At 40.2% G+C, this 27,281-nt stretch overlaps 2 protein-coding genes across 5 annotated transcripts in view; one reads left to right on the top strand and one right to left on the bottom strand.

Annotated features, from left to right (window-relative positions):
- Nucleotides 1-1,487: 1,487 nt before the first annotated feature.
- On the bottom strand, nucleotides 1,488-9,055 carry LOC116977829 (cytochrome c oxidase assembly factor 7). Its single transcript, XM_033028630.1, has 3 exons — nucleotides 8,777-9,055; nucleotides 7,152-7,292; nucleotides 1,488-4,126 (listed from the first exon to the last, which is right to left on the bottom strand). The coding sequence occupies exons 1-3, from the start codon at nucleotides 8,883-8,885 to the stop codon at nucleotides 3,678-3,680; spliced, it is 699 nt and encodes a 232-aa protein (XP_032884521.1). The 5' UTR covers nucleotides 8,886-9,055; the 3' UTR covers nucleotides 1,488-3,677.
- Nucleotides 9,056-9,135: 80 nt separating this feature from the next.
- zyg11b (zyg-11 family member B, cell cycle regulator) overlaps nucleotides 9,136-27,281 on the top strand; it is a 39,150-nt gene continuing 21,004 nt past the window's right edge. The window contains exons 1-5 of one of the 4 annotated variants that reach the window (XM_033028626.1): nucleotides 9,136-9,513; nucleotides 13,192-13,357; nucleotides 15,116-15,873; nucleotides 23,288-23,428; nucleotides 26,116-26,292. In XM_033028626.1, the coding sequence (XP_032884517.1) occupies nucleotides 9,511-9,513; nucleotides 13,192-13,357; nucleotides 15,116-15,873; nucleotides 23,288-23,428; nucleotides 26,116-26,292 (1,245 nt within the window). In that variant the 5' untranslated portion in view covers nucleotides 9,136-9,510. Of the gene's footprint in view, nucleotides 9,514-9,573; nucleotides 9,765-11,500; nucleotides 11,613-13,191; nucleotides 13,358-13,718; nucleotides 13,739-15,115; nucleotides 15,874-23,287; nucleotides 23,429-26,115; nucleotides 26,293-27,281 lie in introns of those variants that run through there. The other 3 variants (XM_033028627.1, XM_033028625.1, XM_033028629.1) reach the window with 3 other exon arrangements.

Genomic DNA, 27,281 nt, shown 5'->3' on the forward strand with positions numbered 1-27,281 from the left:
AGACGCAGCAGAATTTTGGAAACGTCATCCCGTTACCCATTCCTTCTCTCCAGAGATGCTGCCTGTCCCGCCCGCTGAGTGACCATACTGAGGGAATTCCCACGCATATGAAGCAGAGAGAAACGCGAGTTCTACACGGCTCTGTTCGACTTTTGAGAATGGATTCGGTGGTTTGTTGAAGTTGATGGCTGCAAGGGGCAGGCGGCAGAGATCTTGTGCCCCAGCGAGGTAGACCGCTCTTCCCCCCCTGCTAATGCACACACAGAAAGAGAGAGATGAGAACAGAGAATGATCCCAGCTTAACCCAAGAGCTTGTCACCCCAGACAGATTAATGATGCCTACGCATCGCCCCCTCCACCCCAACCTCCCTCCACCTTAACTCACGCCTGGGCACCAAAGCAGCTCAGGAGGCGAACCCTGAGCTCCGTCTCCCAACAATCTGATGTGCAACTGATGTGAAAGAACAGCGGATGCGGCCGGCTGGCACCCGGCATGGACTTCTCACACACGAAATGTGTGTGCGAATAAACAAAAACAAGGAATAAAACCAAAGTCCGGCTTGAAAGGCAACTAAAAATATATTCCGCTTAGAACGAGCAGGCGCGGAGATAACCATCCTGGTAAACCTACTGAACGTCAAAGCTAAGGCCAATCCTTATGCTCACACAAAAATGTTCTTGCACCACCAAAAACTACCTGACAACGCATATTTTTCCCTTCCATTGTACAATTTGACCCAACAAAGTTTTACCCTAGTGTGTATATAGGAAATGTATATATGAATATAATATAAGTAAACTAAATAAAACGTATACGTTTTTCTTATATTGTTTATTAGCCCAATACTTGTATACGTCATGCTCTATGTTGACATATTTATAAACTGGATTTCAGTTTCAGGTATCAATGAATTTGTCAGTCGTGAAGCTGAATCCTGAACATGACTATAACTATGTATATACTCGACTATTGTGTTATTAGATGTGATAATTTGTTCTTTGAGATTGTAGGTTATATGGCCCAATTTCACACACATTCTCAAGTGTTCCAGATTGCAGTTTTGTGGATTAAAGGAAATTGCCACCATCTCTTTCATATGGCACTAGAAAATCACTTGGATTTAGGTATGAGATTATACACCTTTTACATTTTTAAATAATGTGCTCTAATGTTGCTTGTGGTAATTTTATTATTTAAATATAATCTCTCACCTTTTTTCTCGTGAGTGCCATGATCCCTTGCAACAGTTTTATCTTTTTCCAAGGGAGAACAGTTTGAGCTAATTATGCAGGGTAGATAGGCTGGAACTGGAGTTGCTCAATTGTGGGCAGGCTAAAATCTAATCAAAATTGTAAAACTAAGCAATTCTGAAATAGAATTAAAACTGAGAACTATGTGGTGAAAATAAGAAAGTAAACATATGTGGAAATATGTGAGATACAAGGAGCTGGACAAGAAGTAAAATATTAAAACAAAAGGCAAAACATAATTTAAAATAATTTAAGCCTTGTTCAGACATCTAATGACACAAATTCATTATGAAAGTTTTAAGTAGACAACCAGGTAGATGGCAATGAGGCCATCAATTGCCATGCGCAAGTAACAATTCAGGAAAAGAAGCATGATGTTGATAGGCAGACATTTTGGGGACTATATTTGAGAAAAAGATCTTGTTCTGCAAATTACTTTAATTTTATTTCCACAAGGCAATGAAATTTTGGTGTTCATAATATCATTGGCTTCACCCATCAGGCAGAACTACCCAAAGTATTCTCTCGGGTACTGATTAGTTTTAACTTTAGTAAACTGAAGTAAAGCAATCCACTATAAATAACGTAAGTGAATTTATTATTTTATTACTTATTCTAATTGTATATTTTATTTTATCTAAACAAATTTTCTCAATTCCATTACTTGTATCAACGATGTGCCTTTTATTAAGCATAAACCTTTTGGAGATGTCCAGATATTTCTAAGCTAATAATTGGCATGGTAAAACATAATAGTAATTCATTATGATGCTTAAAGCATGTGTAACATGTTGAGAAGTTTTCCTGATTAAAAACAACAGTGCCTTGGAGTCCCAAGTGCATATGACCAGTGTTAAGAGTAACATCAGCTGTGGCCTCAAAGCATGTTGATTGTCTGGAATGAGAAATAGTATGTGATATGGGCAAGATATAAACAAAGGAGAATAAAGAGAAACAGACGTATTTTATCAAAAGAATGTCACGCATCGTTTTTTGTTTGGAATATCTACTAAATTCTAACAGCATCATGGTAAACTTGCTATGCTTTCTTCCTTTACACGAGAGCATCAACGGGCCAATAAACTACCTGAACAGCCAGCAGCTTTATCAACAAAAACTGTATGAACGCTGGGTACCTTCCAGGGAAGGATCTCTTCAAAATGGGATTTCTAGGTAACCAAAACAATCACAGACTGAGAAACCCATCACAGTTTATTAAGGTAATGCTAGTACATTTCATTGTTTTCTGCTCAATAGGTTGGATCTGAACTGTTAAAAGCAACCCCTGCTCCCCTTCCATTAGATGAAGGCTCTCACGTAAAACATAGCTTTGATAAGATCACCGTTCTGAAAACTTTATAATAATGTACAAATTTAAATGTTAAAAGGATGGAACAGCTCCCTGCAGCTATTGGAACTGCACATAGTGGTTTAAGCTACATGGTGGGTTGTATTCTTCATTGGGATATGGTCAAGTGCAGCAGACCGAAAAACATAACTCTCCTGTGCTGCTGCAGCAGCAAAATAATTTTGAGGCAAGGCTGTAAACTTAATGAGCAATTAACACAACCTTGGAAGGTTGAAGCATTCAAAGGCTGCTCATTCTGCCATAATGGAAGAATAACAGATCGGATGTTGGTAGACGCAAAATGCTGGAGTAACTCAGCGGGTGAGGCAGCATCTCTGGAGAGAAGGAATGGCCGACGTTTCGGGTCGAGACCCTTCTTCAGACTGATGTCAGGGGAGGGGGTGGGACAAAGATAGAATGTAGTCGGAGACAGTAAGACTAGTGGGAGAACTGAGAAAGGGATGGAGAGAGAAAGCAAGGGCTATCTGAAGTTAGAGAAGTTGGTCTGGATTGTAGGTGACAGAGAGGCTGGTTGGAATGGTGGCAGGTGTTCAGAGCCGGGAGGCTGGACCATTAGAATGGGGATATAATCATGAATAGCTGCCTCTGGAAGCAAGATTGAGGCATTGAGGGAAACTGAACAGATGGCAGCCTAGAGGTTTATGTTTTTTGGACTTACTTTTGAAGGTGGCTCTCAGTACTGGGTGGGCTTATAATTTCCATGAGAGCAGACCATCACAAGTCCTATTACTACAGGTTGGCATGTACCACCTGTGGGCTACAGATGTACCGCGTGGAGTTTAGTTTGGATGAACCCATTGAAAGTTGCTGACCTGATGAAGCTCTGAGCCAGGGCCCCTCAGGATTCTGTAGTAGGTATCAAAAATGTCTTCAACCTTGGATGCAGTTTTCATTTTATACCCAAGGAGACTTTCACGCTTAATATGTGAACCATGTTAGAAAGTTTGAGGGTTATGCCACATATAGGCCCAATTCTGTTTTGCCCAAAGTTTGTTTGATCATTTTTGAAGCAAATATATTCCACCAAGAAAAAACAAGTTTACACTAGAATTTGATATCATTGTCCAAACTTTAATTGCTGTGAAAATTCATTTTGCTCTCTATGTAGATCTTTAGCTCTGTTTTTGAAAAGTTCTGCCTTTTCATCATCTTTAGATACACCTTCTCCTAACTTGTACATTCGACTTGTGTTTGCACAAGCCCAGATGTGACCTAACTCACATGCTTTAAGAGAATATTTCATGGCCTGAGCCATGTCCTTGGTCACACCTGGAGCTCCCTGCATATACAGAGTACTTAGATTAAAGCAGCTAGCTACAAAGTTTCCATTGCAGGATCTGGTGTAATAATCTCTGGCTTTTATGGAGTTTGGTTTATTATCGAATACTTGTCCATCATGAGCCAACAGTGCAGCATTATGGCAGGCGTCAATTGACTTCTTACCACCTTTCTCACACGATTTAACAAAGCATTCATATGCAGTCTTCATATTTTGTTGTAATCCACCTGTTTGAAAACATCAAATATTTAGTTATGTCAAAAAAAATCTACTTCAATTACTAACCTATGCATCGCTCTGTTAACAAAAAAACATTGGTAATGTTTCAACTGCTTGCCCAATAATGTTACCAAATCACAATCCTCATGAGATCAGAGGTTTATTAACTCAATTTTGGTCAGCATCGTTAGATATACAGATTTAAGTAAAATATAATGTACCCCAACTAAATTGAGGGAGTGACTCTTAAAAGCATTTAACATTGGAATTACCATATCAGACTAACCTGTGAAGGTATGTTAGATTGGAGCATTTTCAGTTATATGCAATAGGCAAGATGGCCAATGTAAGTTTAAGTTTAGTTATTTTTGCAATGCCTTATAGTGATATTCATATTAAATCATTTTAATGACTTGGTGTTCAATGTTGCCAGTATTTTCAGAGTGCTCCATTTGATTTCTCTATCAGTGCAGATGTTATCTGCAATTATATTGCATCAGTGCACTGTGATCCTTTGAGCCAAGGTTTTGCTCAAACTTAGTTTGGTAACTTTTATTGCACTTTTCAAAAAATAGAGGCTGCAGCTATCCCCATGCACATACCTTTTTAGATTATTTTTAAAACTCCGCTTCATGTAGCCTCCCAATGCCAGCATTTAATTTCCATGACTAAAGAGGAATATTCAATCAGCTCCGGGATCATTTAGAAATATCCTATGTGGTTAGAGACAAGTTACACTGTAACTTATACTGTGTAACGTTTACTGTGTAAAATATCCCATGTGGTTGAGGCGCTGCCTCAAAAAGGCTGCCAGCATCATCAAGGACCCACACCATCCTAGCCACACACTCATCTCACCGCTGCCACCAGGTAGCAGGTACAGGAGCCTGAAATCTGCAACATCCAGGTTCAGGAACAGCTCCTTCCCCACAGCCATCAGACTATTAAACACAACTTCAAACAAACTATGAACTACAGTAGCTTGCAAAAGTTTTCATACCCCTTGAACTTTTCCACATTTTGTCACGTTACAACCACAAACGTAAATGTATTTTATTGGGATTTTATGTGATAGACCAACACAAAGTGGTGCGTAATTGTGAAGTGGAAGGAAAATGATACATGGTTTTCAAATTTTTTTACAAATAAAAAACTGAAAAGTGTGGCTTGCAAAAGTATTCAGCCCCCCTGAGTCAATACTTTGTAGAACCACCTTTCACTGCAATTACAGCTGCAAGTCTTTTGGGGGTATGTCTCTACCAGCTTTGCACATCTAGAGACGGGTAATTTTGCCCATTCTTCTTTGCAAAATAGCTCAAGCTCAGTCAGATTGGATGGAGAGCGTCTGTGAACAGCAATTTTCAAGTCTTGCCAGAGATTCTCAATTGGATTTAGGTCTGGACTTTGACTGGGCCATTCTAACACATGACTATGCTTTGATCTAAACCATTCCATTGTATCTCTGGCTGTATGTTTAGGGTCGTTGTCCTGCTGGAAGGTGAACCTCCGCCCCAGTCTCAAGTCTTTTGCAGACTCTAACAGGTTTTCTTCCAAGATTGCCCTGTATTTGGCTCCATCCATCTTCCCATCAACTCTGACCAGCTTCCCTGTCCCTGCTGAAGAAAAGCATCCCCACAGCATGATGCTGCCACCACCATGTTTCACAGTGGGGATGATGTGTTCAGGGTGATGTGCAGTGTTACTTTTCCGCCACACATAGCATTTTGCATTTAGGCCAAAAACTTCAATTTTGGTCTCATCTGACCAGAGCACCTTCCTCCACATGTTTGCTGTGTCCCCCACATGGCTTGTGGCAAACTGCAAACGGGACTTCTTATGGCTTTTTTTCAACAATGGCTTTCTTCTTGACACTCTTCCATAAAGGCCCGATTTGTGGAGTGCACGACTAATAGTTGTCCTGTGGATAGATTCTCCCACCTGAGCTGTGGATCTCTGCAGCTCCTCCAGAGTTACCATGGGCCTCTTGGCTGCTTCTCTGATCAATGCTCTCCTTGCCCGGCCTGTCAGTTTAGGTGGACGGCCATGTCTTGGTAGGTTTGCAGTTGTGCCATACTCTATCCATTTTCGGATGATGGATTGAACAGTGCTCCGTGAGATGTTCAAAGCTTGGGATATTTTTTTATAACCTAACCCTGCTTTAAACTTCTCCACAACTTTATCCCTGACCTGTCTGGTGTGTTCCTTGGGCTTCATGATGCTGTTTGTTCACTAATGTTCTCTAACAAACCTCTGAGGCCTTCACAGAACAGCTGTATTTATACTGAGATTAGATTACACACAAGTGGACTCTATTTACTAATTAGGTGACTTCTGAAGGTAATTGGTTGCACTGGATTTTATTTAGGGGTATCAGAGTAAAGGGGGCTGAATACTTTTGCACGCCACACTTTTCAGTTTTTTATTTGTAAAAAAATTTGAAAACTATGTATCATTTTCCTTCCACTTCACAATTATGCGCCACTTTGTGTTGGTCTATCACATAAAATCCCAATAAAATACATTTACGTTTGTGGTTGTAACGTGACAAAATGTGGAAAAGTTCAAGGGGTATGAATACTTTTGCAAGCCACTGTATAACAGCTTATTGCACTTTATCTGTGTATTTATGTGTGCATATATATATTCTATGGCAGTGGTTCTCAAATGGGGGTACGCGTACCCATGGGGGTACGTGAAGGCACTCCAGGGGGTACGTGAGATTTTAAAATATAGGCCTACATATATGTAGGCCTATATTTTTGCGCTGGTTAGGGGGTACTTGGCTGAAATTTTTTTTCATAGGGGGTACATCACTGAAAAAAGGTTGAGAACCACTGTTCTATGGTATATGGTCACACTGATCTGCTGTATTTATGCGTAAAATATTCTGTCGTGATGCAGCAAGCAAGAATTTCATTGTCCTATCTGGGACACATGACAATAAGCTCTCTTGACTTGACTTGTCAACATTGACCGTGCCAACTAAAAGAGTGTAATCAAATAGATTGAAAAGGGCCAAAAGATAAACTGTACCTTTTCCAGTCACATAGTAAGTACCGAGCTTATAGCAGCTTTCTCCATGATGGTTTTTCTCACAGTTGTGTTTCAATATCTCAGCAGCTGCCTCGTAGTTTTTTTTAATTCCTTCCAAATAATCAGCAAGTCGTTGACATCCTACCAAGAATGAAAAATTATATGTCACATAAAATATCCTAACTAGATGTTTATCCACATTTTAGTTGTTCCAAACCGCATTAATTATTAACAAATTAAGTTTAAACATTGACAATGGTAAGCAATTTAAGTAATAAAATTCTGCAATAGTAGTTTTCTTGGAACACTAAAGAACATCCAGGGGCAATCTGATTAGTTTGATTAACTGACTAGCCTGCAAAATGTCTTTAAAATTCCTAATTTGAGGAAGGACATTCCTGCTATTGAGGGAGTGCAGCTTAGGTTCACAAGGTTAATCCCCGGGATGGCGTGACTGTCATATGTTGAGAGAATGGAGCGGCTGGGCTTGTCGCCTATTTCCTTCGCTCCATAGATGCTGTTGCACCCGCTGAGTTTCTCCAGCACTTTTGTGTACCTTCGATCTTCCAGCATCTGCAGTTCCTTCTTGAACACGATTATTAAGGGTTTGGACACGCTAGAGGCAGGAAACATGTTCCTGATTTTGTAGGAGTCCAGAACCAGGGGCCACAGTTTAAGATTAAGGGGCAAGGCATTTAGAATGGAGAAGAGGAAACACTTTTTCACACAGAGAGTTGTGAGTCTTTGGAATTCTCTGCCTCAGAGGGCGGTAGAGGCCGGTTCTCTGGATACTTTCAAGAGCTTGATAGGGCTCCTAAAGATAGTGGAGTCAGGGGATATGGGAAGAAGGCAGAAACTGGATACTGATTGTGGATGATCAGCCATGATCACATTGAATGGCAGTGCTGGCTTGAAGGGCCGAATGGCCTACTCCTGCACCTATTGTCTATTGTAAAAGTCAATGTTCCAGTCCAGAACAAGTGCTCTACAAGCTGGCTTCTATCACATGCTGCAGAATCTCAATTGTGCAATTGGTGGCATTTAACAGCTCATCTTCCTGCAAATATCCATTGACATTTTCCATCCGCAAATTTCATCTGAAATGAGCATATTAATTCTTCCCATCCAAACCGTTGCAAATGGATGTGGGCATAACCAAAGGCATAAATGTCACATGTTAAGTTAACTGCTTTAGAAATAGAAAAGTTATTGCAAACAATGCATATATTTATGTGCTGCACAAGTAAACATTGTAGTATTTGTACAAATAATTACGAATTATTTGATCTGTACCTAATGAAAACAAATCTGGGCTAACCTGAACACCAACAGTTTCAAATCCTGACACTTATCGCTGAACAAAACAAAATACTTGTTCAGAATTTCAGTTATGTGGGGATCCAGAGTTCAGTGGGAAATACTTCTCTCATCTACAAGGGCTATGTCAGGAGCATGATTAATGGATGATCACAGATCAACACTCAAAATTTATATTTACAGAGCAGCCTCGTGACAACACTTAAAACACAACTCTGAACATTTCCTCTACCTTCACCTATAGTTATGGTCCACACTTCCTACAAAATACAACCCCCCCCTCCCCTGTGAATTAAGAAAGTCACAACCTTCCGGGTCCTTCTCCTTGCGGCACTGGTAACTGTATTCGATGCCCAGATTGTCCAGGAACTCTTTAACTTCCGCTTCATTTTGGAAATTAATAAGGCTCGACATCATCACTGTGGAGAAGGGATCAGCCTCCGACCCACGCCGACCTGCAGCTCCACGCTTGGCTCCAATGACAAGCTCCTGGAAGCACCGCCTTTCTGACCCTTCACATGAAGCGACTCACGTTCCCAGCCCCCGCGTCTGAACTTCCTGCATCGCCATTCACCGAGAGCGTCACTGCAAGTATTCGCTCATGTTTAACCTCCGTCTGTTGGGCCAAGTGCGGGCAAACAGCCAAGAGTGGGGGCGGCGAGGCATTGATTGACGTCGCCCGGCAACAGAGGACGAGGCAGGAAGAAGGGAAACGTCCAATGATTGAACATCGCAACGCCGGGCTGTGACTAATGGGCATGAAGAGCCGGGCAGGCGGGCTTAACTGGTGCCGGGACTGTCACCCCGGAAATTATTTCCGGGTGGTGGGTCTCTAGAGTTATTTACATGGAATATTTGACATCGAGATAAACGCCTTTTGCATTCGGATGAGGAACTTAATTAATGTTCTTAAATTGCATAGTTGTCTGGTTTTGTAAGACGTCCTTCCTTGTGTGACCAGGTGCTTGCCCTTGTTTGTTTACCGGTCATGTTTTTGCTGGTGTTCCCTCGGAAGGTCCGTTAGCCCGCCGGCCCTGTCGCCATGGTAAGAGAACGTTGTGTCGGTCGAAGCCCAACCGTCGGGCTCGCGAATACCAGGCCGGTGCCGCCCGTGCAGCATATGCCGCCCCGTCGGCCTGTTGCGGCGCCCGCCTGCCCGCCTCCATTTCTTGATGGCTGGAAGTTGTTGATCCAAATTTTCATTGATGCGAATTCTGCAGTTCGGTGACTTAAGACCAATTCGTTAATTGAGCTTTCGCATCTGCCAATAGAGTTATTTTATAAAGTAGATTATGTGTACGTATGGTATTTTTTGCGTGGCAATAGTCTCCTTAAAGCCATTTAAAAAAAATTGTTGTACTTTAATGCGTCAGTGTAGGACAATATAATAACTGCAATGAGCTCAGGGGCTACCGTGAAAAGATAGGGTAAATGCTTATAATTGAAAAATTGATGCCTTTAAATTGTTTTTAAAAACTTGGTTTTATTAAAGCAAGAATCGACGTTGTGCTTGGGTGCATTTATTAACATTTTTCAGTTTTACACAACTCGTTTGCCTGAATGAATATTGTCAGTTTTGGAGGGGTTAATACACACTAAAATTGTAAGATTTTGAAACAATCAGGTGGATGTTGTCTCTTAAATCTTGCTTGCATGAATTTTAGTAAGGCATTTGATAAAGTCTCCTATGGAAGACTGATCCAAAAGATTAAGGTGCACAATATTAACAGAGACTTTGTCATATAGCTTACTGCTTAGAAAATAGTGTTGAGGTGGAAGAATAAAATAAAAGACTTGTATGTAAATATAGATGGGTTCATTGGTAAGTTTGCAGATGACACCAAGATTAGTGAAGTCACGGTCTGTGAGGAAGGCTGTCAAAGTTTTCAGTGGCATGTAGATCAGCTACAAAAATGTCAGAGTTTAATCTGAGCAAGTGTGAGGCATTTTGGGAGGTCAAGTTTAAGATGAAAGTATACAGTTAATGGCAAGACTCTTAACAGATTTTATGTACAGAGGGATCTTGGGGTCTTAGTTCTTAACTCCCTGAAAGTGGCAACAAAAATAGAGTGGTAAAGAAGGCATATGATACGTTTGGCATTGATGGTCGGGGCATTGAATATAAAAGTCAGCAAGTCGTGTTGCTTTTCAGACTTTGATTAGGCCACATTTGTAGTATTGTGTACAGTTCTGTTAACCCCATTACAGGAAGGATGCGGAGACCTTGGAGAGGGTACAGAAGTTCACCAGAATGTTGCCTGGTTAAGAGGATATTAGCTACAAGGAGAGATTGAAAAGACTTGGATCGTTTTCTCTGGAATGCCAGACATTGCGAGGAGACCTGATAGAAGTATATACAAATGTGAGAGGCATAGATAGATTAGATATTCATAAGCTTTTTCCCAGCATGGAAATATCAAATACTAGAGGACAGTACATAAAGAGTAAGAGAGGCAAGAGTGTACATTGGACTGCTGGAAAATGACGCTGAAGAAATAATAATGGGGGATAAAGAAATGGTGGATGAACCAAATAAGTGTTTTGCATCAGTGTTCACATTGGAAGGCACCAGCAATGTGGCAGAAATTCAAGAGTGAGGTGGCGGAAGTAAGTGCAGTCGTTAATACTGAGGAGAAGGTGCTTGGGAAGCTGAAAGGTCTGAAAGTGGATTGGTCATCTGTACCAGGTGGAATACACCACATGGTTCTGAAAGAGGAAGCTGTTGATATTGTGGAGGCATTAGTAGTGATTGTTCAAGTCACTAATGTTCCATGGGCTGAAAAATCACAAATGTAACTTCAATGTATAAAAAGGGAGCTATGAAATCAGTTGGAGTTTTCTGAGAACGTAACAAGCAGGATAGATAAAGAAGAGTCAGTGGATGTTGCTTTCTTGGATTTTCAGAAGACCTTTGATAAGATGCCACAAGTTTTGCTGCTAAACAAGATAGGAACCCATGGTATTAGAGATAAGGTACTAGCATGGATAGAAGAAGGGTTTCGACCCAAAACGTCGCCTATTCCTTCTCTCCATAGATGCTGCCTCTCCTGCTCAGTTTCTCCAGCATTTTTGTCCAGCATGGATAGAAGATCGGCTGGCTGGCAGAAGGCAAAGAATGGGAATGAATGAATGTTTATTGGCCAAGTATGTACACATACAAGGAATTTGCCTTGGTGGGTGCCTTTTCATGTTGGCTTCCGGTGACTAGTGGTGTTCCTTGGGGGCCAGTTTTCATGTTATATGTTAATGATCTGGAAGATGGAATTGATAGCTTTGTGGCGAGGTTTGCAGATGATACAAAGTTAGATGAAAGGGCAGGTAGTATTGAGGAAGCAGGGAATCAGCCGAAGGACTTGGATAGGTTGGGAGAGTGGGCAAAGAAGTGGTAAATGGAGTACAGCGTATTAAAATATACAGTCATGCACTTTGGTAGAAGGAATAAAAGTGTAGTCTACTTTCTAAATGGGGAAAGGAGTCAGAAATCGGAGGTGCAGAGGGTCTTGGGAGTGCCGGTGCAGGATTCCCAAAAGGTTAATTTACAGGTTGAGTCAGCTGTAAGGAAGGCATTTGCAAAGCTAGCATTCATTTTGAGGCGACTAGAATATAACAGTAAGGATATAATGCTGAGGCTTTATATGACACTAGTGAGGAATATTGGAATATTGTGAGCAGTTTTGGGCCCAATACCCGAGGAAGAATGTGCTGGCATTGGAGAAGGTCCAGAGGATGTTTACAAAAATAATCTTCCGGGATAATGGCTTCTGGTATGAGGTGCGTTTGACGGCTCTGGGCCTTAACTTGCCAGAATTTAGGTTGAGGGGAGAATCTCATTGAAACCACATAGCAGATAATGACAGGCCTAGAATGAGTGAACATGGAAAGGATGATCCCAGTAATGGGAGAGTAAAAACAGAGAGCACAGCCTCAGAATAAAAGAACGTACCTTTATAATGTTGAGGAGGAATTTATTTAGCCCGAGGGTGGTGAATCTATTTTTAAAGTGGAGATTAATAGATTCTTGATTAGTAAGCCGCATAGGAGCAGAATTAGGGCGTAACCTATGTCTTATGGTTTGAAGAAGGGGCTCAGTCTACCCGAAACATCACCCTTCTATCCAGAGAAGCTGCCTGTTCCTCTGTTACTCCAGCATTTTGTGTCTGTCTCCCATAATTTACTGACTCAGGAATATTTATGCTTGAGGCATGTGAACCAATGTGAATAATGCAAGGCTTGTGCGAAAAGTTTAGCTATTCCTAGAAAACCTTATGTCTGAACGTGTTTTCTTATTATAATCTATTATCACAGCTTCCTCTATCTGTATCTTTCTCCTTGGGGAATTACGGGGTCATCTGCGAATAAGTTATATTGATATGAAAGCTTGTCCTTTGAAATCTGTTGAAATTTGTAATCAGAAATCACTGTCCAGAAATTTGAGACATACTATAAAATTTGGTTTCACAGAATTTATGTGAAAAGTAAATAAGTAAATACAATTTTGTCTACCTTTGATTTTCCAGCATCTGCAGTTCCTTCTTAAACACGTAAACACAATTTAATATTTTCAACATGTGTTTCTTGTGAAGGTGACGCAGCTTTGCATTACAAAAAATCGTGATGGGACTGTTTTGTTGGATTGTAACCCCCACCCCCGCAACATAGTGGTCACATGTATTCATAGTATATTCGGATATACCAACATTTCCTATTACTTTTGTATCAACAGGAAGATTTCTCTCCTCTTTCATTAACTGATATCTGCTTGGATTATTTGAGGGTAAATTTGAGTACGTTTTGTTGGGAAAGGACAGATGGCTCATTCTGTCTCAAGGAAGCTGTGGTGTTTCCGCAAGAACTGGCAGATCGTTTGCTGCAGAAAATGTCCCGGAATGGTAAGATTTTTATTTCTAATTATAGAAACCCAAGAATACTCAGCTGCAGTTCCTGTTCATAATACATCTGAGTTTGCAAGTAATATTTTGCTTTTTCTCTTCTTCCCTTTCCAAACCACTATCTCCACAAAATCAGAGATTTGTCTGTAATAATACCAGTATATAATCTTTTAAATCTTTCACCCTGGAATATTGTAAACTTCTGGGGGGTTGAATATGCTGGAAGGGGGAAGTGAAAGGAAGTTTGCATAGAGACATGTCCTCAATAAAATTTCTTCCCCACCTTCTCCCTGTTCTCACAAATGATTGGTGATCCTCTTAACATTTGGTGGTAATTAATTTATTTTTTCCCTTTTGTAAGCACACCAGCTCGGAGCTCAGGTGAGCCAAGTTATAATGGTCACTGCAGTGCATTAAATAATTAATTAGTTAGTTGCTGTTGACTTTATTCACTGCTTTTAATTCCAGTGCATTATTTTGTTTTGAATACTTGCTCTGTTACATCCCTATTTATTTGCCTCTATTTCTCAGAGGAAAAATAGTGAGAGTAAAAAGTTTAAGAAATCTGAATGTTGTAGTCGCACACCTTTTTGTAGCATTAAAAATAGTTTCTGAAAGATTACTTCTTGATATTATCTGCCCAACTATATTTTGCTGTGATTAGTAATGCCTTGGCGAAAAAAAATCTTAGCTCGACCTTATCCTGTCATCACATTCCATGAGAGTAAAAAATAAATTTGACCTAATTTGCTAATGTGGACAGTGTCTGAAATATTAAGCATTTTTAAAAGGCACTTAAAATTCTACATGAGATACATTTGTGTTAGCAATAGTTACAGTGGTTGTATGCTTTTCTAATTGCTTAAATCTGGCAGTAAATGTACATGTCATTATAAAATGATCATGTACTGCCTCGATAATTTCTTTGCAGATGAATCTGGTTAATACCACAATTGTTATGAAGATGCAGTGTTCTGATCCATTGGATATTTAAAATAACAATACTGACATCAGTTTGTATAGATAACTATACTTTTATGAAAGATAAATGATGCACAAATGCAGCTGTATCATTTATATTGTGTAGAATCTCAAAGCAGCCATGAGGAAAAAAAGTCTGGTCAGAGAAGGAAATATTGAAGGAAATGATCGAGTACTATTCAGGGGAATTAGTAGTAAGAGAGATTTACAAATTGAATTTCAGAATTTGGGACCTTGAAAGCTAAAGGTATGAATAATATTGAAATTAAATTTGGAGCCGAATAGGAGGTCAGAATTGGAGGAGCACTGATACCTTGAGCGTTATTGGACTAGAGATATTAAGAAGTGAGGCTATGAAGTGATTTGAAAATAAGAAGAAGGAGTTCAAAATAGAGAGGTGGCATAAATAAGCTGGTCAACAAGCACACAAGATATTTAGATGTTTTTTAAATTTTATTTTCTGGAGAATTATTTAAATGCATTATAATAAATTTGTCACTTGAAATATGGTTATTGCATGCATATCAATTCATGATAGCCTGGACACTGCTTTTCTAGTAGGAATAAGGAATCAAAAAAATATTTTTTGTCCTGAGATCGTTAGATGCAGAGATTGCTAGATAATTTAAATTCATGCAGTTCAAGTGAGAACATTTCATATTTATGATTGTGAGAATTGTTTTCTTTCTTTGGTGTTAACATAATAACAAACAGAATTTACAAAACTCTATTTGTTCAGAATACTCTGTTTATTCTTCTATCATTCTTTTGCAACAGGTGTGCTCAATGAAAAGACAGTGGGAATTTTCCGCAGGAATGATCTGCTGCGCTTAAAGCGTGCTTGTATTCGGAATGCTAAACTGTCAGCAGTAGCATTCAGGAAAGCATTCTGCCACCACAAGCTTATTGATCTGGATGCTTCTGGTGTAAATGCAGATATCACAATAACAGATATTGTAAATGCACTTGTCACAAACAAATGGAATCAACAGTACTTGCAGTGTCTTGTGTTGAATTCCCTAACGCTGTCTCTCGAAGATCCTTATGAACGATGTTTCAGCCAGCTGACAGGCCTGCGTCTTTTAAGTGTTACCAACGTTCTCTTCTACAATGATGATCTCAGAGATGTCACTTCTCTTCCAAAATTGGAAAGTTTAGATATTTCAAACACATCTGTTACTGATATCACACCACTTCTGACCTGTAAAGACAGGCTTAAATCTTTGACCATGCACCACCTCAAATGCCTGAAAATGACAACTACACAAATCTTGGAAATCGTTAAGGAACTACAGCTTCTGCAACACTTAGACATCTCTGATGATAAGCAGTTTACCTCTGATATTGCACTTCGTTTACTAGAACTTTCAGGGATACTACCTAATCTCCGATCTCTGGACATTTCGGGCAGGAAGCACATAACAGATAAGGCTGTTCAGGCATTTGTCCAGCACCGGCCTACAATGCAGTTTATGGGGTTGCTTGCCACAGATGCTGGCTATTCTGAGTTCCTTTCTGGAGAAGGATGCTTAAAGGTTGGTTTTCTTTTCTTTTTTTTTTTAAAGAGCACAATCTTAGTGTTTAAGGTTGGAAATTATTGTTGTCTAAAAGCTGTTGCTTTCAATGCTAATGATTTGTTTTGTGTTGAAGACTCCCATGTTCAGTTCAGATGATTTGCCTACTTATAGCTTTTTTTTAAAGAACATTTATACAAATTACCACATGTAGTAACTTTTTAATTAAAATTTAATAATCTTCAATTGAACAAAAACCCATTAGGACCACTACCTATTGGTGTTACTTTAATCAATTAATTATCATATCTGGCTTCATTTAAATTAAATTGGTAAGAGCCAAAAAAAAAGATTCCTTTCTCAGCAGCAACTCGCAGTTGTACAGGGCCCTAGTGAAACCACACCTGGAGTATTGTGTGCAGTTTTGGTCTCCAGATTTGAGGAAGGACATTCTTGCTATTGAGGGAGTGCAGCGTAGGTTCACAAGGTTAATTCCCGGGATGGCGTGAATGTCATATGCTGAGAGAATGGAGCGGCTGGGCTTGTATACTCTGGAATTTAGAAGGATGAGAGGGTATCTTATTGAAACATATAAGATTATTAAGGGATTGGACACGCTAGAGGCAGGAAACATGTTCCCGATGTTGGGGGAGTCCAGAAACAGGGGTCACGGTTTAAGAATAAGGGGTAAGCCATTTATCACGGAGATGAGGAATTACTTTTTCGCACAGAGTTGTGAGTCTGTGGAATTCTCTGGCTCAGAGGGCAGTGGAGGCCGGTTCTCTGGATACTTTCAAGAGAGAGTTAGATAGGGCTCTTAAAGTAAGCGGAGTCAGGGGATATGGGGAGAAAGCAGGAACGGGGTACTCATTGTGGATGATCAACCATGATCACATTGAATGATGCTGCTGACTTGAAGGGCTGAATGGCCTACTCCTGCACCTATAGTCTATAATACAGTGGCCTCACTATATTGAAAAGTTCCAGAAGTGTTTTTCAGTAAACTAGCAGACAAATACAGTGCATTCAGAAAGTATTCAGACCCCTTCACATTTTCCACATTTTGTTATGTTACAGCCCTATTTTTAAATGGATTAAATTCATTTTTGTTATCATCAATCTACACACAATACCCCAGAATGAAGAAGTGAAAACGGATGTTTAGAAATGTTTGCAAAGTAATTAAAAATAAATAACTGAAATATCACATTTACATAAGTATTCAGACCCTTTGCTATGACACTCAAAATTGAGCTAAGGTTCATCCTGCTCCCATTGATTATCCTTGAGATGTTTCTACAACTTGATTGGAGTCCACCAGTGGTAAATTAAATTGATTGGACATGATTTGGAAAGGCACATACCTGTCTATATAAGTTCCCACAGTTGGCAGTGCACGTCAGAGCAAAAACCAAGCAATGAAGAAATTGTCCGTAGACCTCCGAAATAGGATTGTGTCGAGACACAGATCTGGGGAAGGGTATAAAACAATTTCTACAGCATTGCAGGTCCTGAAGACCACATTAGCCTCAACCACCAGGACTCTTCATAGAGCTGGCCGCCCGGCCAAACTGAGCAATCTGGGGAAAAGGGTACGGGTCAGGGAGGTGACCAAGAACCCAATGGTCACTCTGACAGAGCTCCAGAATTCCTCTGTGGAGATGGGAGAACTTTCCAGAAGGACAACTATATCTGCAGCACTCCACCAATCAGGCCTTTATGGTAGAGTGGCCAGACGGAAGCCACTCCTCAGTAAAAGGCACCTGACAGCCTGCTTGGAGTTTGCCAAAAGGCACCTAAAGGATTCTCAGACCATGAGAAAGAAGAATCTTAGAGTCTGATGAAAATAAGATTGTACTCTTTGGCCTGAATGCCAAGCATCACGTCTGGAGAAAACCAGGCACCGCTCATCACCTGCCCAATACCATACCTACGGTGAAGCATGGTGGTGGCAGCATCATGCTGTGGGGATGTTTTTCAGTGGCCGGAACTGGGAGACTAGTCGGGATTGAGGGAAAGATGAACGGAGCAAAGTACAGAGAGATCCTTGATAAAAACCTGCTCCAAAGCATTCTGGACCTCATACTGGAGCGAGGTTCACCTTCCAACAGGATAACGACCCTATGCACACAACCAAGACAACGCAGGAGTGGCTTTGTGACAAGTCGGTGAATGTCCTTGAGTGGCCCAGCCAGAGCCCAGACTTGAACCCGATTCAACATCTATGGAGGGACCTGAAAATAGCTGTGCATCGACGCTCCCCATCCAACCTGACAGAGCTTGAGAGGATCTGTAGAGAAGAACGGGGGAAATTACCCAAATAAAGGTGTGCCAAGCTTGTAGCGTCATACCCAAGAAGACTTGAGGCTGTAATCGCTGCCTCAACAAAGTACTGAGTAAAGGGTCTGAAAACTTATGTAAATGTGATATTTCAGTTATTTATTTTTAATTACTTTGCAAAAATTTCTAAACACCTGTTTTTGCTTTTTTATTTGGGGGCATTTGGTGTAGATTGATGATAAAAAAAAGAATTGAATCCATTTTAGAATAAGGCTGTAACGTAACAAAATGTGGAAAAAGAGAAGGGGTCTGAATACTTTCTGAATGCACTGTATGTGACACTATGGTTTGCTTTATGGCTATGTCAAAAACATAGGAATCTGGGTGTGATCAATGCATGGAACTCTTATCTCCAATAGGAAGTGAATTTCAACAGGAAATGGCTTGAAATAATTATTGAAATAATTTTGTAAGATTCATTTGCTAAAATTACATTTGTATTTAATTTTAGTGGTCTTTTTCCAAGACATTATGATACAAACATCTGGATTACAATAGACAATAGGTGCAGGAGTGGACCATTCAGCCCTTCGAGCAAGCACAGCCATTCAATGTGATCATGGCTGATCATCCACAATCAGTACCGTGTTCCTGCCCTCCCCATATCCCTTGACTCTGCTATCTAACTCTATCTAACTCTCTCTTGAAAGCATCCAGAATACCAGCCTCCACTGCCCTCTGAGGCAGAGAATTCCGCAGACTCATAACTCTCTGTGTGAAAAAGTATTTCCTCATCTCCGTTCTAAATGGCTTACCTCTTATTCTTAAACTGTGGCCCCTGGTTCTGGTCTCCCCCAACATTGGGAACATGTTCCCTGTCTCCAGCGTGTCCAAACCCTTAATAATCTTATATGTTTCAGTAAGATCCCCTCTTATCCTTCTAATTTTCAGAGTATACAAGCCCAGCCGCTCCATTCTATCAACATATGATAGTCCCGCCATCCCGGGAACTAACCTCGTGAACCTACGCTGCACTCTCTCAATAGCAAGAATGTCCTTCCTCAAATTTGGAGACCAAAACTGCATACAGTACTCCAGGTGTGGTCTCACTAGGGCCCTGTACAACTGCAGAAGAACCTCTTTGCTCCTGTACTCAATTCCTCTTGTCATGAAGGCCAACATGCCATTCTCTTTCTTCACTGCCTGCTGTATGCTTACTTTCAGTGACTGATGAACAAGGACCCCCCAGATCCTGTTGTACTTCCCCTTTTCCCAACTTGACACCATTTAGATAATAATCTGCCTTTCTGGGGTTTTTTTCACCAAAGTGGATAACTTCACATTTATCCATATTAAACTGCATCTGCCATGCATTTGCCCACTCACCCAACCTGCCCAAGTCACCCTGCATCCTCATAGCATCCTCCTCACAGTTCACACTGCCACCCAGCTTTGGGTCATCTGCAAATTTGCTAATGTTTCTTTTAATACCTTCTTCTAAATCACTAATATATATTGTAAATAGCTGCGGTCCCAGCACCGAGCCTTGCGGTAATGTGATCATGGCTGGTCATCCCCAATCAGTTTCCTGTCTGCCAACCAATTTTCTATCCATGTGAGCACCCTATCCCCAATACCATGTGCTCTAATTTTGCCCACTGATCTCTTACGTGGGACCTTATCATATGCTTTCTGAAAGTCCAGGTACACTACATCCACTGGTTCTCCCTTGTCCATTTTCCTCGTTGCATCCTCAAAAAATTCCAGAAGATTAGTCAACCATGATTTCCCCTTCGTAAATCCATGCTGACTCGGACCGGTCCTGCTGCTGCTATCCAAATGTGCCGCTATTTTATCTTTTATAATTGACTCTAGCATCTTCCCCACCACCGATGTCATAATTGGGTCACTGATTTATAATTCCCTGTTTTTTTTTTCTACCGCCTTTCTTAAAAAGTAACATTAGCTGCCCTCCAATCCACAGGAACTCATCCTGAATCGATAGAATATTGGAAAATGATCACCAATGCGTCCACGATTTCTAGAGCCACTTCCCTAAGTACCCTGGTATGCAGACCATCAGGCCCTGGGGATTTATCAGCCTTCAGTCCCATCAGTCTACCCAACACAATTTCCTGTCCTATGTGAATTTCCTTCAGTTCCTCCATCACCCTCGATCCTCTGGCCACTAGTACATCAGGGAGATTGTTTGTGTCCTCCTTAATGAAGATCGATCCAAAGTACCTGTTCAACTTGTCTGCCATTTCCTTGTTCTCCATAAGAAATTCAGCCTTTTCAGTCTTCAAGGGTCCAATTTTGGTCTTAATTCTTTTTTTCCCACTTCATACCTCACATACATATTTTACTATCCTCCTTTATATTCTTGGCTAGCTTACCTTCATACCTCATCTTTTCTCCCTGTATTGCCTTTTGAGTTCTCTTCTGTTGCTCTTTGAAAGTTTCCCAATCCTCTGGCTTTACGCTCATCTTTGCTATGTTATACTTGTTATCTTTTATTTTTATACTGTCCCTGACCCTTGTCAGCCACGGTCGCCCCTTTACTCCCCTTGGAATCTTTCTTCCACTTTGGAATGAATTGATCCGGCACCTTCAGTATTATTCCCAGAAATACCTGCCATTGTTGTTCCACTATCATCCCTGCTGGGGTATCTTTCCAGTCAACTTTGGCCAGTTCCTCCCTCATGGCTCCATTGTCCCCTTTGTTCAACTGTAATACTGACACCTCCGATTTACCCTTCTCCCTCTCAAATTGTAGATTAATACATCATATTATGGTCACTACCTCCTAATGGCTCCTTTACCTCGAGTTCCCTTATCAAATCAGGGTCATTGCACAACACTTAAACTCCATAAATTCCCTTTCTTGGGGTCCAGTATCAACCTGATTTTCCCAGTCTACCTGCATATTGAAATCTCCCATAACAACCGTAACATTACCACGACGACATGCCAATTTTAACTCTTGATTCAACTTTCACCCTATATCCAGGCTACTGTTTGGGGGCCCTGTAGATAACTCCCATTAGGGTCTTTTTACCCTTACAATTTCTCAGTTCTATCCATACTGACTCTACATCTCCTGATCTTAAGTCGCCCTTCACAAAGGACTGAATTTCATTCCACACCAACGGAACTACCCCACCCCCTCTGCCCACCTGTCTGTTTTTTTTGATATACCCTTGAATATTCAGTTCCCAGCCCTGGCCCTCTTTCAGCCATGTTTCTGTAATTCCCACAACATCATACTTGCCAATTTCTAACTGAGCCTCAAGCTCATCCACTTTATTTCTTATACTTCGCGCATTCATATACAACACTTTGACTTTGGTATTCACCTTCCCTCTCACACCAGTCACTATTGGCCCTGACCTTACTCTCTTATTCCTTCTCGAACTTTCCTTCCCATTAATTCGGGAGTCTTTTGCAACTTTTCCTGTACTCACTTTCCCTTTAACTCCATCTTTATACTCCCAATTTGTCAATCCCTCCCCCCCACTATTTAGTTTAAATCCACACGTGTAGCACTAGCAAACCTGCCTGCCAGAACGTTGGCCCCCCTCCAGTTAAGGTGCAACCCGTTCCTTTTGTACAGGTCACCCCTACCCCAGAAGAGATTCCAGTGGACTATAAAGCTAAATCCTAGCTCCCTGCACCAGCCCTCCAGCCACACATTCAGATCCCCTATCTCCCTGTTCCTACCCACACTAGCACGAGGTGCTGGAAGCTATCCAGAGCTAACCACCCTAGAAATCCTGCTTTTCCTAACTCTCTAAACTTACATTGCAGAACCTCCTTCCTCTTCTTCCCGACGTCGTTTTGCCCAAGTGTACAACTACTGCCGTTTGTTCACCTTCCCTCTCGAGGATATTCTGAATTTGGTTTGTGACACCCTGGTGACTCTTTATTCATATTTCATTTGGTCTTTTGCCATGATGAGCACAAACTACCGGAGTAACTTGTAGATGAGTCAGGACCACATTGAGAGTTTCTCAAGGCATTTAGAATTTATTTTACACCCCTAAAAAGATATGTTCTTTGCTTGACATGGACCAATAGCAGCTGTTCATTTTGAAAATTGACAAATTATAATTAAAAACTTGCATATCAAAAACTATGTGAATTGGGAAATGGTCCCTACCTATAGTTTTTTGTCACATGCTTTTTAGATTTTTATTGTTCCGTGAACCAAGGTACAAAGAAAAGGCTATACATGACTACAATCAAGCCGTATACAGTGTATTTACCCAACTGATTCATAATTTCAGTGAAATACTGGGGAGTGTATATATTGGTGCACACAGGAACTAATTCAGCTCTAGTCTATTGATTTGCTCTGCCTTCTATGTCTGTTTGATTTGATTGCAAGTACACATTGTGCTAACAACATATCTGTGCTGGCAACCTATCTGTACCAATGAGATAGAGGCAGAGGTAGTGATTTTATTTCAGTGATGTTCTATAGGTATTGTACACTGGGATTTGAAATTATTGCAGCAATTTAGATTGTAATCTGGCTGCTGATTCTTCTTGATATTCTCCCTATATTTATTAATATGAGTGCGGAAGAATTCAAAAATATATTTGTATTAACTCCATCTGCATCCATCTTGCATTTGCCACGAACTTGTGTTTGACATGGGCTCAATTATCTGTCTCCGGGACCCTTGCATACTCGTTCTTTTTTTGAAGAGCATTGTTGTTATGTGACTGAATTTATGCCCAAAGTAATAAATACTATTTCATTACTGTTGATTTGAAGGCTTTTTATGCAGTGACACAATCCTTTTGGGAACAGGGTGTCGATTTAACTACAATTTTACCCAAGTCCGTTTCCAAAGAGAAGTTGCCAAATAATTATTTCATTATTTTATTCAAATTATTACTAAACTGTTCCATGTGAAATCTGTATTTGATGCACACATTCTGCATTAATAACAATCTTCAGGTTTGTAATGGAATTAAGATTTATTTCTAAGATTGATTTCATTCTAAGGTAATGCAAATGATGAATTAGTAAGAGATTAATTATTGTTAGTTACTATGACTTTTAATTTGTGTGACAATGAAAGAGAATATTTACTTGCAGGAATGAAAATCAATTTGTTCCACTTCTCCCTATGTTTCGCATTGAAAGGTTTCGGGAGAAGCAAATGAAGTACAAATCTCTGAGGCTCTACGTCGATATAGCGAAAGGGCATTTTTTGTAAGAGAAGCATTATTCCATCTTTTTAGTCTTACACACAGCATGGAAAAACCACAGCCTGAGCTACTTAAGGTAAGTTGACACCTGAACAGCAATTTCTTTTTTCCTATTTAAAAATCTCAGTGATGCATTTAGTGACACAGAAATGCATCATAGTTAGCTTGTATTTGCATGCTTAATATACTAAGACACACAGACCTTGATTCTGCATTATATTGATTCTTGCACACTTGAAGTGGTGGTCCAGTGCAAGTGACATGGGGAATAGAAATTAGAATTTCTGAATTTCTTGGCATTAGTCCATGCATTGTTAGTGGCTGAGTATCAATACCTGGGTGTGGTATTGATAGCAAAATTAAGTTGCTTTGCAAGAAGTATTTATGTTGTTGTAGTATTTGGGTCATATTCACTATTTTATATGTAGTGTTATTGCTTTGGCAAATTCTCTGCTGGAAAAATGTTTCTTTTATGAAACTATCATTCGAGGCAAAACGCGAGACAAATGTCAGCAAGGATTCTCACTTTTGATTTTGTATATAATGTGGGTTTGTGACTGATGACAACAAAATCATCACTGTTACATTGTGAACCTGACTAACCTCTGGCATTTTTGGCTATCATTTCAGGATCAAGAAATGTGGTAGTAATTTATGGAATACTTGTACAGTTAAATATGAATCTATAATTTTTTTTGTGATGCCATGCTCCTCATAAGGTCATAAGTTCATATGTGATAGTAGAAAAATTAGGCCATTCGGCCCATCAAGTCTACTCCACCATTCAATCATGGATGATCTTCCTCCTAACCCCATTCTCCTGCACAAATAGAATGTATTCTATCAAATACATTCAATAGAATGTAGCTGGAGACAGTAAGATTGGTGGGTGAACTGGGAAGGGAGAGGATATAGAGAGGGACAGCAAGGGCTATTTGAAGTCTCTCTATCCCCTCCCCCTTCCCAGTTCTCCCACCAGTCTTACTGTCTCCGACTACATTCTATCTTTGTTCTGCCCACTCCCCTGACATCAGTGGGCAGAACAAAGATAGAATGTAGTCTCAACCCGAAATGTCACCCATTCTTTCTGTCCAGAGGTGCTGCGTGTCCCACGGAGTTACTCCGGCATTTTGTGTCTACTTTCTGAAAAGTGCTTATTTTATGGGATTTTTGGGGGAAAGCTCTATTCTATAGGGTGATTTCACGAAAGGTCACTGGAGCGTAGATCCGCACCCACGTGACCGAAAATTTTAGTACATGCATCACTTCCTGGAGTACATGCGTCACTTCCGGTACATGTTAGTGAATGGGAAAACACGCACTTTCACACCCGTTAAAAACATCGAAAACGGCCCGTTTTTGAGCTGCAATTAACTGTACCAGTCGGGGTGACTGTGAGGCACAGCTACCTAAATTTACAGTCCAAAAAAAAGATAGAAACTAAGGTAAATTCAAGAGGGAGCTGAAGGTGTCAAAACAGCGGAAGTTGTTAGCGGACATTTGCCGTGGAGATTTAAAGATCGAAAATATCGGGGATTATCGCGTTTGCTCGCTGCATTTCATCAAAAGCAAGGCATTATTGACGTTTTATCTTTATTCATTTGTTATATGAAAAGTATTAAAAGTTAAAAATCCGTCAGTAAAATTGCAAAATCACCCATGGTTCTCAGGTGGGTTTTAACATGCAAAATGAAAACGCTTCTGAAGCTCCATTTACCATTTAAATAATCGTAAACTATCAATGCGTTTTGAAATAAATTGATAAATGGGATAATTGTCAGCTGTTAGTTGGACAAAAGCAGGACATTTTATTATTTGCCAAAATATATTTCTCAATGTTTCTTGTTTAAAGCCTGCACAATCACCCAAACTACTTATTTATTTATTTATTTATCATCTAATAACAGACAAGCCTGCAGCATGGAATGATGTCAACAATCCTGATTGGGCACCCACTGTGAGCAGGATAGACAATGTGCACAAGAACGCCATCAACTTGCAGAGCTATAGATGCTTGAGCTGCAACCAAATCTGCTTTAATACTCTCTTCTTGTTGCACGTGCATGGCGTTCCCATTCCTTAGCTTGCATCTCAGTAAAATTTATTTCAAAACGCATTGATAGTTTACTATTATTTAAATGGTAAATGGAGCTTCAGAAGCGTTTTCATTTTGCATGTTAAAACCCACCTGAGAACCATGGGCGAGTTTGCAATTTTACTGACGGATTTTTAACTTTTAATACTTTTCATATAACAAATGAATAAAGATAAAACGTCAATAATGCCTTGCTTTTGATGAAATGCAGCGAGCAAACGCGATAATTCCCGATATTTTCGATCTTTAAATCACCACGGCAAATGTCCGCTAACAACTTCCGCTGTTTTAACACCTTCAGCTTCCTCTTGAATTTACCTTAGTTTCTATCATTTTTTTGGACTGTAAATTTAGGTAGCTGTGCCTCACGGTCACCCCGACTGGTACAGTTAATTGCAGCTCAAAAACGGGCCGTTTTCGATGTTTTTAACGGGTGTGAAAGTGCGTGTTTTCCCATTCACTAACATGTACCGGAAGTGACGCATGTACTCCAGTTAAAATTTTCGGTCACGTGGGTGCGGATCTACGCTCCAGTGACCTTTAGTGAAATCACCCTATATCAAATGGATAAGTTTGAAAAGTTGAGACTTAAATTTATAAAGGATGTAAATCAAGCCAAACACTTTTTGAAAAGAGCCACCATTGTACAAGTTTTATTTTTATTTCAGCTTGTGGTAACTGGAATGAAAAACCATTCTACAAATCTACCTGTGCAGCTGGCAGCTAGTGCATGTGTATTCAATTTGACAAAACAGGACTTGGCAGGTGGCATGCCCGTACGCCTATTAACGGAAGTAACACGTCTCTTGTTGAAAGCCATGGAACATTTTCCCAACCATCAACAGGTAAAGAGCTGAAAAAACTAAGTAACACACCCAAACATTACCTTATTTTAGGCTATACATACCTTTACTACTTTAATTATCTCGGATTTTTTCATAATTTATAGAATGATGTGATACCTTGTGACTGATTCATTCATGTATACTGTGTTGGTTAATTAAAATGATACATCCATTTACTGTAATAACCTGAAAAGTCTATAAATATTTCAAAGCGAGCTAGAATATGAAAACCGCCTTAGTTTTTAAGGTGAGATCAAGTGGTAACTTTTGCTTATTGATATAGGACCTTGTGCACTGCACTCTAGAATTAGTGTGTAGAAAATAGTTTTCACTCTTTCTATTGCTGTGCTCCACAATTGAAAGTCTGTGCAACTTGAGGCAAAAGGTGGTTGATCATTTCGAAGTCAAATCAAACTGCATGTGGAATCTGAACAGGCACTTCGTTGCCACATCTGGCAACATTCATTTAACCCTCCTTTTTACAACTGTCCCATTGCTGATTTGCATCAGGCACGCATATGATAGTGATCAAGCTTTTCCCTTTGAGAATAGGGAAGATTCAAACAAGAGGACATGACTTCAGAATTAAGGGACAGAAGTTTAGGGGTAACATGAGGGGGAACTTCTTTACTCAGAGAGTGGTAGCGGTGTGGAATGAGCTTCCAGTGGAAGTGGTGGCGGCAGGTTCGTTGGTATCATTTAAGAATAAATTGGATAGGCATATGGATGAGAAGGGAATGGAGGGTTATGGTATGAGTGCAGGCAGGTGGGACTAAGGGAAAAAAATTGTTCGGCGCGGACTTGTAGGGCCGAGATGGCCTGTTTCCGTGCTGTAATTGTTATATGGTTATATGGTTATAGCATAATTGCCGTGCAATGTTCCCTTTGGAACCTTGTCATGGAGATATCTGGCATTGAGTGTCTTTTTACACATAGGATGGTGAATCTGAAATTCTCTACTCCGGCAGTTGCAGCCACAATTATTGATT

Source organism: Amblyraja radiata, chromosome 10 (genome assembly GCF_010909765.2).
Source record: "Amblyraja radiata isolate CabotCenter1 chromosome 10, sAmbRad1.1.pri, whole genome shotgun sequence".
NCBI classification, from domain to species: Eukaryota; Metazoa; Chordata; class Chondrichthyes; order Rajiformes; family Rajidae; genus Amblyraja; species Amblyraja radiata.

Bases quoted from the DNA above. Each gene is read 5' to 3' on its own strand.
- LOC116977829 (XM_033028630.1), bottom strand. From the start codon at position 8,885: ATGATGTCGAGCCTTATTAATTTCCAAAATGAAGCGGAAGTTAAAGAG. The intron at 7,293-8,776 runs GTTGTGACTTTC...CATTCTTGGTAG, and splicing joins CAAGGAGAAGGACCCGGAAG to GATGTCAACGACTTGCTGAT. The intron at 4,127-7,151 runs GTACAGTTTATC...GTTTTCAAACAG, and splicing joins TTACTATGTGACTGGAAAAG to GTGGATTACAACAAAATATG.